This window comes from Lathamus discolor, chromosome 5, assembly GCF_037157495.1.
Source record: "Lathamus discolor isolate bLatDis1 chromosome 5, bLatDis1.hap1, whole genome shotgun sequence".
NCBI classification, from domain to species: domain Eukaryota; kingdom Metazoa; phylum Chordata; class Aves; order Psittaciformes; family Psittacidae; genus Lathamus; species Lathamus discolor.
In genome coordinates, this window is record NC_088888.1 from 54,235,049 (window position 1) to 54,248,554 (window position 13,506).

The following is a 13,506-nucleotide window of genomic DNA, read 5'->3' on the forward strand; positions in this document are numbered from 1 at the left end:
GTGCAGGTATACTTTTCTGAAGTGTTTGTTTCTGCTGAGATGTTTTGACATGCTGTTTTTTTTCCCCATTGCTGGTATTAACAACAGCATATATTAAGATGCATAGAATGAGACCTGTGGGTATCAATTCTATTTTGCTTTGTCTGGTTTTAGTTGTATGATTTGTTAATTGACTTTGGCTATCTCAGCAATGAATCCAGGTTAGGATAACAACCAAGCTCTACTTAGGTCACAAATGAGTACTTGCACTTAGAAGGTATTTGCTGTACATCTATTTCCAACAGTGTTGTGTGTAATGGGAGCCTTCTGCATCCCTGTAAAGCATGACTGATGGTGACATCCAACTTGCCTAATTACCAGGAATGTTTTATATTGTAAGCTTGGTTGAATTATTTTAACTTTTGGAGATGCTAGCAGTTTAAATCTTTGATAAAATAATTAATTAGAAGCATCTGTAACAGTGCCACAGAAAGAGTTTTGAACTGGAACATTGGCTTGAAGGTACACCCGGATACCCTTAAAGGTTCATTTTCCTTCTGGTGTGCTTCTAGGAATATTGTTGCTAAGTTCCCAGACTTTGGTCAGGTTTCATGCATTCAGAAATTACGAAGCCAGAACTTTATATAATACGACTAGTCTGGACTCCTGACTAACACCCAGCTATTTTAACTTTTCAGAAAAGGGTGCTGCTCTGTGTTAAAAATTGACAGCTGAGACCAGTGTACCACAACTCTTCCTAAACTATCCCAGGAACAGTTAAACATTTGTAACTCCCTTCTCATGTGAATTTGCTGAATGCCAGGAAAGATGTGTTCTTACAACCACACTAAATTGAAGAGTCCAGCATCAGTGTTTTGGTGCTTTTTGGTTGGTTGGTTGTTTTTGTTGGCTTTTTTGCTTGCTTGTTTGCTTTTTTAAAATATCTGCATGCTTAGGGTTGATATCACTTAGCTGTCTAAAAATTAAGCATTTATCCTAAGTTAGGAATTTGACCTCCCTCAAAGGAGAAAGATTGGCACACCTTAGAAGTGATTCATTCCACTTGTCTGAGAGTGGTTTGACTCTGTGTGGAGGCACATCCCTTTCTAGTTACTGCACAGTGAACCTTAGTTTTGATATCTATATTCTAGGACAGAATTAAGCCTTTTGGTCGCAAAATTATCCTTGGACATTATTTCAGCTGATTATCTTCTATGACCCTGTAGTCTTTTTTGGAGATGTGGCTTTTCAAAAGATCTTCTTTATTCTCTGGGCAGTTTTCCTATTGTCTTAGCATAGCTTTCACCCCTTGTTCTTACATACGGATCTTTGTATTTATTCATATTAAAACAGATATTTGATTGCACCAAGGTTTGTAACAGTGACTGTCCTTTTCACTATATAACATTTCTCCAATCTTTACTCTGTTTGCAGTCTTTATCCAATACTATTCTGTTTTTTTCAAGGCAACAGCAAAAAAATGATTAGTTACACAAGAATTGATTCCTGTGTAACCCTATTAGCACTGCTGTGGCATTAATTTGCAGGTGATTTGCTGGTTCTTGACATTTATGGTAAATGCTGAAGAGTCTGATGTTTGTTCATAATAGCTAGTTAAAAATGCATCCCAGTGATCAAATATTTATAATGAGCTGAAGACTGTCAAACTTCATTTCAGAATGAGATTTTCACATTTATAGCAAAGGGAACATTTAAATAACAGTTTCCAAGTCAATCTCTACATGAAGGTTTTAAGTCAGCCTAAGAGCCACAGCCTCTTCTCTTGCTGGGAATAGTATTTCCCTTAAGAGCCTGAGCATGTTTAATTAAAGAGGAAGAGTCATCTTTTAGGAGGAAGAGGCATGGGGATCAGTCACAGGTCTTCTGAACCTTTTGTAGTCTAGTCAGTGACAGTGCTTCAGACAGCACTGCAATATTCTCCTTCCCCTCATCTCCATCTTTGCATGGTTGAAATACCCCTAGGACTGGTGGCAGGCTTACGGTAGAGCAGACTGGTACCTGAGTGAGAAAGGTAAGTGTGGGGATGCCCCAACTGCTAAAATGTCTTCCTTCTATTTTAGCTTCTAGCCTCCATGGTTTATTTTTCCAGAACACCTTCCTTACCTGAGCTGCTCAACAAAATTTAGATTTCAAGTTAGATTTAATTTGTGGCAGCATCACACTGGTATAGCTTCAGAGCACTGTGTTGTCTTATCCTCTGTTTTCAATAACCTGAGTTCTATGGGAGCTGGCTGAGCATTTAATACAACTATTCAGTATGAAATGAGATTGAAAGCAAATGTACATGTGTGATCAGCCCACAACTTTGCAGAACTGGCTTCTGTACACATTTTGAGCAGTATAGAAGTACACACCATGTGCAGAATCCTCCTTTTCATTACTCTTAAGTTTCAGAATAACCTTTTGTTTGTTGTTGTTGGGATATGGCAAATACTCTTTGGTTTATATACATACATTTCTGTAATCAAGGCAATGAACCTAATCTGGTAGCTCGAACTTTCCCATTCTTATGAAAATTTATTTGGAATCTTTTCTGAGATCTATGAAAGCTAAAAAACTCTACATGTGTGCAAAAGAAAACTCTTTTTAGATTTGGCCAAATCTTTTATGCATTTAATTCATAATTGCCATATCCGTGTCTGTGACTGTGATTATTTCTGTTGTTATGTGGTGGTATTTTGAACTATGTTAACATAGTGTCTGTCATACTGACAATCCCAGATAAAGTTTGGGAAAGTGTTTTGTACTAGGCATTGTGCAAACCCTGGCAAAAAGGCTGACTCTCTTCTCCCCGCAAAAGACAAATAGATGAGCTGACAAATAAACGGCTACCTAAGAAATAGGTTTAGCTAGCATGACTAGCAACAAAACATCTTATGCTGCACTTTCACTCCAAGATATTCACGGTGTTTTGGGATTTGCTTTTGCATTTCAGGATTAGGGAGCTGAGTGTAAGCTGACTGTGATTTCAGCATCCATAATAAGGTGTAGTTAGATAGTGCTGGGGAACTAAACATGTCTGGCTCTTTAATCTTTTGGAAGATTAAAATGTCAGGATACCATCTTCCTCTTCAGAGAAGTTGCTTCCACTATTTTATGATATCCTGGTGGATGAAGAACTGTAATCACAGTAACCAAAGTATCAGGGTTTGGCCAGCTATTTGACCAGGTCATATGGAGAGCTTTGAAAAGGCAGCTTTCATCTTCCACTGCTCAAGATTATCCTTTTTTGCAAATAAGAAAAAGAAGGAAACATGAATGTGTTGCTTCATTTTGTGCATTACAAAGAATGCTTTTACCTAGATATACCACAGAGTTATCATCATTTACTCTAGCAACATGCTTTTGGTTCAAAATGCAAAAGGTTTCTCTAGGTTAAGTGAAAATGTTGTGTAACTTTTTTTCTCCTCTTATTTTTTATTTTTTAACTGGCAAATGAATAATGGTAAAGGATCTGAAAATGCTGACTGAAATAACTCCTTAATAAATGCAAGTGAAACAACACAAATATTGGAGGGCAGCTCCTTTTTTTGGTAATATGAAGACATTCAAAAGATTATGTAAGAACTATTATTTTTCTCTCCATGATGAAGTAGTAAAGATTCTATTCATTTTGTATAATTTTCAAATATGCCAGTTTTAATGCAAAATGAGCATTGCTAGAGCTAGTAGGGATATACTTCGTGTGTGCTTCATAGACAGGGTGTTGTGCTTCTTTGCATTTCACTTATCCACTGCTTTTTTTTTTTCCCTGCCTTAATTTTGCAAGCAAGTGGAATACTGAAATACTCAGGACTGCTTCTGCTCTAGAAGGGAGGTGAAAGGGGTAAAGGCTTGCATCATTCTACTACGGCCTTGTGCCAGTGACAGACAAAGCCAGTGTCTCAAGTTGGTTGCTGGCAAATTGCACTGGTAGACTTGCAGAATAAAGGAGATATTTTAAAACCAAAGCTTTTTAATTATTTTTTTTTTTTTTAGAATATTAGTTTTCAATTTGTCAACATGGATAGTGTCCATTTGGTTTTCACTGCATTTCCTAATGCATTGAATTAGAGTCAGTGGCAATAAATTAAGAAATCTTTTTGTGTCTGTTGTGATCCAGCTTTGTGAGCTACCCGACTGTATTAACTGAACGGAAAATGCACTGAGTCTTAGGGCATATATCTGTTTCACTGGTCGTAGTCACTCTGTGCCACACAGAGGCAAGTGTGTGCAGCCTGAAAGCTGTTCAGTGTTATGCAACTTTTCAAGACTGTAAAGATGGTGTTAGGTTTGCTTTGGTTTTGGAAGTTCTTGCAGACCTGTCACAGCAGTTGGGAGGCAGCTAACCATGACCATGTTGTGTGCAGATGAGAAGGTTTGGTTGCAGCTGTGGAGATGCAAGAAGACTTTGCCTTAGCCTGCTCTGTGAGGAGGGGTAAGGGCTGTTAGGAGGACTTTGTGCACCCATAAATCCCTTTATGTGTCAGGAATTCCTCCTGTGATTGCCAACATTGATTTTTTAGATTATATACCCCCAGATCAGGCTTGACATAATCAAACCTAAGCATCTTGCAAAACCTTAGAATATTTTACATAGGGCTTCCTTATGAATTGCTGAGTGATTTATTGTCATTTAGGACTAGGTGGCAAGAATTTGATTTCATTTTACAGCTTTCCTACTCAGTGAATTGTGATGCTATTATTTCAGCGTTGTGTTACTCTCAACGTAGATTGAGTAGATTTCAGGCCTTTTTACACCTGAGAAGCACTGATCATCATAGGACTGCACATTTGGCTTGCAGTTTAGGTCTGGCAAGAGAAAGTTTATACCATCTGGTCTTGAGAAGTGCTTAGCAGCACCAGCAAGACATTGGATAAACTCCAGTGAAGGTCAGTGGAGAATTGATGCTGCTGAACATTGCAACAAAATTGTCTGCTGCATGTGCTCTGCAGTGACTCTAACACGAATATTATCTGTGGTCTTATCTAAACTGTGGAAACTTCTCCAGATTGCCAGGACACCCACATAGCCCCATGTGTGTTGGCTACAGTGAATGCTAGTGTAGTCAGGTTAAATCCAGTTCTACCTCCTTGCCTTTCAGAGGTAGATTATACAGTATAATGATACATGCCTTAGTTGCTAGTCTTACTATCCCCAGTGCTGTTGAAATACTTCATTAGTACTTGAGCAGTTTACAAAGTCTCCATTGTAGAAATAGTATTATATGCATTTTTTGTTTATTCTTTCCTTCTGCAGATGGGTAACTTGATTCAAGCTTGTTGAAACCGTAATGCTGTCTGCTAAGCATTACAGATCAAATAATGCAAAAGCACTTTTGTTTTTCTTACTGTACCTTTGTCTTTTTAGCTCAATCATTGAGTGAACTCAGTATGATTTTTTAAAATTCTATGGAAGAAAAACTATCAGAGCTCCCAAATTCTCCTTCACAACAAGTTTTCAAAACCAGTTCTGGAATAGGAGGGGCAGATTTTTTGCTACAGTTGAGAAAACAGCAGGGGTGTCTTTTAATGGCACTACAGTATGCTTTGTGGCACACTGCTATATGGGAAAAGGGTTAGCAAGTGGTGAATTATATTAAAAGGTGATCTAACACAAACATTTTTGAAGAAACAGGTTTTGTACAGGAAGATGGCGGAATCACTCATTCGCCCTGTCTAACATTTGTTAGTATGTCAAAACAAGCAACATGCAGGAAGTTTTAATAGTGCTCAGTTGCAGGGATAACATGAAGAGTCACTTGCAGGAGTCTGGGTTCCCAGTTTTGATTTTGTCATGTGTTTATTTGAACAGTTGTTTGGGGTATTTTTTTTCAGTTTTGCTTTGATGAATTTCTTTTCATTAGCAGCAGTAAATTGTCTAATGTGAAAAATTGGGTTGGAAGAGTGGAGTAGTGCAAGTCTTGAGAGAAATGATAGAAAGCGTAGCCGCTGTAAACTGTGAAATGTACCTCTGAAAAAACTCACAAATTTATTTGCAATGGGATATACTGCTTGATATGTGACATTCTTTGGTCAGTATGAGCGTTGCCTCAGTGCCTTAACATGATGTTATGGGGCACTGTGACTTCGCAGGTGTCATCCGTCATCTGAGATCTGTGCAGGAGAGATTTTAACCTCTAATGATCAGAAATTGTCTCATGGTGGTTTTCACAAGAAAAGAGAACATAGCAGTTCCAGCTAGGCCTAATCCACTTACCCAAATCATCCTGCTAATTGAATTGTGCACATTCTTCACTGCTTTCTGCTACAGAATTCTGTTGTTAAACACCATCATTTCATTGGTGAATAATACAAGCTTCATGGATGGTTTGTTGTAATTCCAGTAGAACAGACTAGAAAGTAGTTCCTAGTTATTACAGAGCCACAGCTATTGTTGTAATTAAAATGTTGCTATCCTAACTACAAAAAGGAACAGAAAAAATATGGAGAGAAAGGAGAAAAACAGATTTTTCATTTTATGTCAAACCTAGAAAATACTTTTGCTCTGTGTGGGCTTGTTTGGTTTTGGGGTTTTTTTGAGGGGGACTGGTGCGCTGGTTGGGCTTTTGGGGGGTAGGGTGGTGGGTTTTGGTTTTGTGTGATTTTGTTTTCATGGAATAGAGTCATAGAATAGTTAGGGTTGGAAAGGGCCTTAAGATCATCTAGTTCCAACCCTCCTGCCATGTTTTGTTTGTTTTTCTGTTGTGTTTGTTTGATTTTTTTTATTGTCACGGAAACTTCTTCATATATCTCTTACCTTCTGAAAAGTTGCAGGATACTCAAGAAGTTGCAGCTCAGCATTTCAGAACCTCCTTAAATCTGGAGAGACGCTGAGCTCTTCAGGGTGAATAGAAGGCATTTACATAATCAAGTAGCAATATAGTCTAACTATCCCTTATTTGTTTTATCGGTGGGTATCAGTATTGGCAGGAATCTGGAGAATTTTGCAGTGCTAACTGATCTGAAAAGGTTTTTTTTCAAACTGATAATTCATAGTGGTATGATTAATGGTAATACTGAGGAGGAAGCTGCTCCTCCGAAAGTTTAACGCTTTATCAATTTGACAATTCAAAAAGAAAAACAACAAAAAACTCTCCACGTGCATATACCATTTCCACAATCGGATAACCGCTGGGAGACCCTGATGAATAATTTTGTTTGTAGACTGGATCCCAAAATTGTTGGCTTTATATTTAAAGGGAAAAAGTGAAGTTAATTTAACTATTTTTTCATGTCTTTTCTGGATTCCTTTATAAGCCTGTGATTGACAGCTATCTAGCTATCACAGCTAATGATTTTTGACTGGTTTTATTGTTTTGTCTACTGAGAGCATTCAGTGTTTTTGTAAGAGTTATACAAATTTTAATTCTGGTTCTTGGTGGACCCATCTGTGAATTTTGGTTCTGATTCTGAATCTGAGGTTGTTTTTCTTAATTTCTGTAAAACTGTATAGTAAATTTGAGAAAAAAAGCCTTGTGAGGAATGTTCTCTTGTGGTTGCTCAGATTTATGTGTGAGTCATTTCCATGGCATAGGTTTTCCTTTGGAACAGGCAGTCCACAAATTTCATATTTGTTATGGTGATGATCTGCAGAAGAAAGAGAACAAATGGTGTCAGTGGGCAAGTAGTGCACAGGATTGTTATGTACAGCATACCTGCCCACTGTACTCTGTTCCTTGATGATTATGAATGCATTTTAGTTCCTACTGTATGGAACTGGATAGCTTTTAGATTACAGCCTGGCTTGTGCAAGGAAATGCATGATTTTCAGCGGCACAAAGGATCCTGCTACCAGAGAATAGTCTCAGATGGAGATGCTGTTGTTTGTACCACTGTCCTGCCTCAGGACCTATATTTTACCTAGGGAACATAAAAACTGAGAACAACTGCAAGTGGGATGTAATGTACTAACATATTCTCTCACTCGCTTTCCTTTCTCCTGCTGTTTTCTTGATGATCTGTACTGAGCATTGCAGCAGGATGATTGCAGTTGGTTTCCCCTGCTACCACTTGCCCACTAATAAACTTTCTATTGTCAGCAATAATGAGATTTTTGCTGGATATGCTAGTAGGCTTCCACCCCAGTGCTTCCTGCTCTAAAAACAGGAGTTTCTTTTCTACTCACTTTGGCTACGTAGCAGATGAGAAGATACCAAAGAAGCTTGCTCATATGGTGGTTCATACGTGTGTTTATGTGGTGCTATTCTTAAGATAATGTGATTTGTTTCTCACTAGAACTTTACAGTCCAAGCAAGTTTGAATTGTATCTACTTGAATATGTTCTGAAAACAGAACAAACCTAGTGCCCAGGTCTATGTGTGAGTTTGCACAGAGTTTGTTTACAGTGTACACCTACAGAGATATGACTGCAAGCTTGAAGCCTGTGGTGGACACAGAGAAAGGTGTACTTATAAATGTACACTCAATAGGATCTCAGTGACCCTATTTTATGTAGCTTGCCTATCACAAAGGCTAAGGCTACATGTCTGGCTAGACACATCTCTAAGTGCCTTGTTCCCAGTAATGTTGATATCAAGTGATCAAGTTGGGTCTCACTGCTTGCCTCAGCTTTCACATCTGTAAGTTACCACTTTGGATATCTGCTTTCTTACTTCTCTTGTTATGTGTTAAACATTCATTATGCGCTAGTCTTAAAATGGGTTGAATTAAAAAAGTGACAGACTGATTAAATGAAAACTTTAGTTGTATAACATTACTGTGTCATTTTGGGGCAGCTGTGTCTCCCTTCTGTATGTGGTATCTCTAGGATTGCAAGAAATTAATTCCTTTATAGGTGTATTTGGCTTGCTATGTTTTAAAATTAATGAAATATGAATTATATGCCTCTTTAGTAAAATATTCAGTGGATCTCATTTTGTTGCTGTTGCAGCAATCACTCAAAAGAAGAGGGAGCAAAGACCTACCAAAATCAGAAAAGAAGTCACAGCAGACACCAACAGAGGTATGTTGTAATAACTGTAGCCTGCATCCTCATGTGGAGGCTTCAGGGACAGTATGGAAATTATGCACATGATTTGTAGATTTGCATTTTGCTTGCTTGTTTGCTTTACTCTTTGTATGCTGTGAAATTGAGAGCTCTTAAACCAAATGTGCAGTCAGACAACACTATGTCAAGGGCCAGCTAATCACAGAATCATAGAATAGTTACGGTTGGAAAGGACCTTAAGATCATCTAGTTCCAACCCCCTTGCCATGGGCAGGGACACCTCATACTAAACTGTGTCACCCAAGACTCCATTCAACCTGGCCTTGAACACTGCCAGGGATGGAGCATTCACAACTTGCTTGGGCAACCTGTTCTAGTGCCTCACCACCCTAACAGTAAAGAACTTCTTCCTTATATCTAACCTAAACTTCCCCTTTTTAAGTTGGAGCCCATTACCCCTCGTCCTATCACTACAGTCCCTAATGAAGAGTCCCTCCACAGCATCCTTATACGCCCCCTTGAGATACTGGAAGGCTCCTGTGAGGTCTTCACACAGCCTTCTCTTGTCCAGGCTGAACAGCCCCTATTTTCTCAGCCTGTGTTCATACAGGAGGTGCTTGAGCCCCTTTATCATCCTTGTGGCCTCTTCTGGACTTGCTCCAACAGCTCTGTGTCCTTCTTATGTTGAGAACACCAGCACTCTACACACTTGTGTTTCCCCTTGCTCCAGTGTTGAAGGAGCTCCTCACCTCGGCAAAATGATCTACCCACTGATGCTGCAAGAGAAGCCTCCAGATTTAATGAATTCAATTTTTTATGCAAAATTTGTAAATGGGAACACTGGTGAAACAATATCATAGGCCTTTTTTGTGCTGCATTCAGGACTTTTGAACACTGTGAAGTCTGGTACAGTGTTGCAAGCCTAGAAAATATAGGGATCTTTTACAAGCTCATCCTATCCTTCACCCCGCACCTGCCGCCTCCCACCCTGTATTTTCTAGGCACTGTGTGAAATGTAATCACAAGTAAAGTAGTCTTTTCCTGTCTTTTAAATTTGAGTATTTATTTTATTCTCTTGAATTTCTTGATTAGTTAAAAAATGATTGCAGGAAAATCTTTTAGTATCTCAAGCTAAGTAAGTATGATTGTTAATCTTGTAACTTAAGACCATCCACTGGAGGTCTCCTATTTTATATCAAGTTTCTTCAAATACTACTTTTTCTTTTTTCTAAGGAGGACAATGAAGACTTGAAATGCCAGTTACAGTTTGTCAAAGAAGAAGCAGCCTTGATGAGGAAGAAAATGGCTAAAATTGATAAAGAAAAGGACAGATTTGAACATGAGCTGCAAAAATATAGATCATTTTATGGGGATTTGGACAGTCCCTTGCCAAAAGGTGAAGCAGGTGGGCCACCTACCACAAGAGAAGCTGAACTCAAGCTTCGATTGAGACTTGTGGAGGAGGAAGCTAACATTCTTGGGAGGAAAATAGTTGAACTAGAAGTAGAAAATAGAGGACTGAAAGCAGAGCTTGATGATTTAAGAGGAGATGATTTCTCAGGGACCTCTAACCCACTCCTGGGAGAGCAGAGTGAATCCCTGTCAGAATTAAGACAGCATTTGCAATTAGTAGAAGATGAAACAGAATTGCTGAGGAGAAATTTAGCTGATTTGGAAGAACAAAACAAGCGCATAACAGCTGAGCTGAACAAATACAAGTACAAGTCTGGTGCCCATGAGAGCTCTAGGCACCATGATAATGCCAAGACAGAAGCATTACAGGAGGAGCTAAAAGCCGCACGAATGCAGATCAATGAGCTGAGTGGCAAAGTCATGCAACTCCAGTATGAGAACAGAGTCTTAATGTCCAACATGCAGCGCTATGACTTGGCCTCTCATCTTGGGATCCGTGGCAGTCCCAGAGACAGTGATGCAGAAAGTGATGCAGGAAAAAAGGAGAGTGATGATGATTCCCGCCCCCCTCACCGCAAAAGGGAAGGCCCCATCGGTGGGGAAAGTGACTCTGAAGAGGTACGCAACATTCGCTGCCTGACACCCACAAGGTCTTTTTATCCAACAGCATCTGGGTGGCAAAAAAACTTCACTGACAGGCAGCAGATGAAGGACATTCGCTCTGAAGCTGAGCGGCTGGGCAAGACAATAGATCGCTTAATTTCTGACACAAGCACCATCATAACAGAGGCGAGAATTTATGTAGCTAATGGGGACCTCTTTGGACTGATGGATGAGGAAGATGATGGCAGCAGAATACGCGAGCATGAGCTTCTTTACAGGATCAATGCACAGATGAAGGCCTTCAGGAAAGAGCTTCAGGCTTTCATCGACAGACTGGAAGTTCCGAAGTCCTCGGACGACCGAAGTGCAGATGAACCTTTGTCAGTGAGTCAGGTAGACTTTTACTTATTAAGGCCTACAGGTAAAAAGGCTGGGCCAAGTGAACTGAGTCTCAAATTTGATGTATGGCACATCAAAACTCTTTATTCTAGACAATGGAAAAAATCACTACTTAAATTATTTAAATCCTCATTTGGCCAAATGGAACCTTGTTCTACCAATGGGGCTGTTTGTGAACAGTGAGTAAGTCTAGTCTCCTGGAAAACATAAGAATTATTTTCTAGGAGGTGGAAGATTTTACTCCTTTCTGGCTTTGCAAGTGCATTTGCCAGAGTTGTGCTCCAATAAAGGCAGTGCAGACAGCATTTTTGGCACATAAATGAACATGATTGTTTTCTTAGTGGTTAGGTTCCTGCTAAATGGATAGAAAGAAAATCTTATTAATTTCAAACAGGAGGAAACATTAAATTTCCAAAATTATAGAGAATAAGACAAACCACAGAGAAAAATAAACCATGCAAATCTACTGTACAGTCACAGAGCCATACAGTAGTGTGAATATTGGAATTACTGTAACTGGTTGTATCTTTTGAAGGCCTGTGGGTCACTGCTTGCATGCAGCAGTGACTAACATCTTTTTTTGTAGTTCATTTTTATGCAGAATTGTTCCAGAGAGTTTTTGGGGAGGAAATTTCTTGCTGACTCAACATCTATTGCCATGAAAAATTAAAATTACCTACTCTTATCTTAGCATGCAATCCTATAGTTGACAAATCCTGTTATTGCTCATGGTATTATCTAATGTTTCAGTAAGTCTCTTGCTGTGTTAATTTACTTTGTGCTGTTCTGCCAGTTTACGGTCAAAGTAGTTGACAGGTGAAGCTGAAAGCTATTATTTCTTATTCCTATGCTGACTAATTAGTCTTTTGTTTCCTTGTATCAGAAAGTCACAGACACAGTGAGTTTAAAGCTAATCAGTTGCTATACATGTATTGCATGAAATCAAACAGAAACAACATTAAACATGCTTACTTTTTGATCTAGCTATATCTCTGAGCTTGTAGAGCTCCCACTAACTTAAAGGCAGAGCACTGCATGGGCTTATACAAATTTAAAGCAAAGTAATTACTATTATCTCGTAACAAGTAATATCAATAGTTAGATTGGACACGTCAGGGCTTGGCCATGCAGAGCTTCTACTGAAGTCAATGGGAGATGGGCAGTTGGTCCCTCCACAAGCATAGTCTGATTCACTATTTATTTTGTTGAAACTTTGGACTTGCTGTTCCATTAATTGACTGTTCTCTTTGTCTTTGTATTTACTTTCCCAGATGTTCCAGCCTATCATTTTACTTATTCTCATCCTTGTATTATTTTCATCCCTTTCATACACAACAATATTTAAACTTGTCTTCCTTTTTACACTGTTTTTTGTACTGTAAGCCATTCCTCATTTACTGTTCATTGTAGTATTATTTTCAGTTTGTTTATTTTGTCCATCCTCCAAGATAAGAAGTGCAAGAGACATAGTTTCTGTAATAGCAACTGCTGTAAAAACACTGAAGACTACTTGTTTACCAAAACCAAACCAAACAAAAAAAAAAACCCTGCAAGAACCATACCAAAAGGTCATCCAGTTGAATAGGAAACCCTCTCACCATGGTGTTCCAGGTAAGCAAAGAGAAAATGGTATTTTTCCCTTTGTCTGAATTTATAATTTTTTAATAAAAAAATCCCAAGTGACTGGAACCAATTTATTATTCATAATTTGCACCAAATCAGAAGCAAATCAGAAATATGCAGAGTGGGTGTGAAGAATCTGTTCCTTTCTTCTTCCCACTCCCAGAAAAAGAATTTGTATTCTAGCCATCCATGAATAGTAAAACCACATTTTATTTGTATTCTGCAATTGTATGTCACAGCTTGAATATATTTTGCATGCTTGTGACGATAATGTTTTTCAGTATTTTATCATGTGGATTAGACAACATGGAAGGCACAAAATCAGGATGGTTGGTATTACAGCACTGTATCTGGAAATGTGGCAAGGAGCCCTGAGGATGAGAATCAGGAGGAGGAAGAATCAGAGTAGGTGAGGAGTCTTCTAACAGATGTAGGCTGGCTGCATTCTCTCTTTGCTCCAGAAAAATGTCCACTCCACAGTCTGACTTGAACTGAAGAGAGTGAGGCTAGTCACCTTGTCTGATGTCAGATATCTTTTC

General features: G+C 38.8%; 1 protein-coding gene across 1 annotated transcript in view; it reads left to right on the forward strand.

Moving 5' to 3' along the window:
- The window catches only part of MTCL3 (MTCL family member 3), a 28,310-nt gene extending 15,584 nt beyond the window's left edge, over positions 1 to 12,726 (forward strand). Inside the window, exons 4-7 of the mRNA XM_065679115.1 lie at positions 8,873 to 8,944; positions 10,163 to 11,338; positions 12,228 to 12,242; positions 12,616 to 12,726. Coding sequence (XP_065535187.1) covers positions 8,873 to 8,944; positions 10,163 to 11,338; positions 12,228 to 12,242; positions 12,616 to 12,726 — 1,374 coding nt within the window. The remainder of the gene's footprint in view (positions 1 to 8,872; positions 8,945 to 10,162; positions 11,339 to 12,227; positions 12,243 to 12,615) is intronic.
- The last annotated feature ends 780 nt before the right edge of the window (positions 12,727 to 13,506 follow it).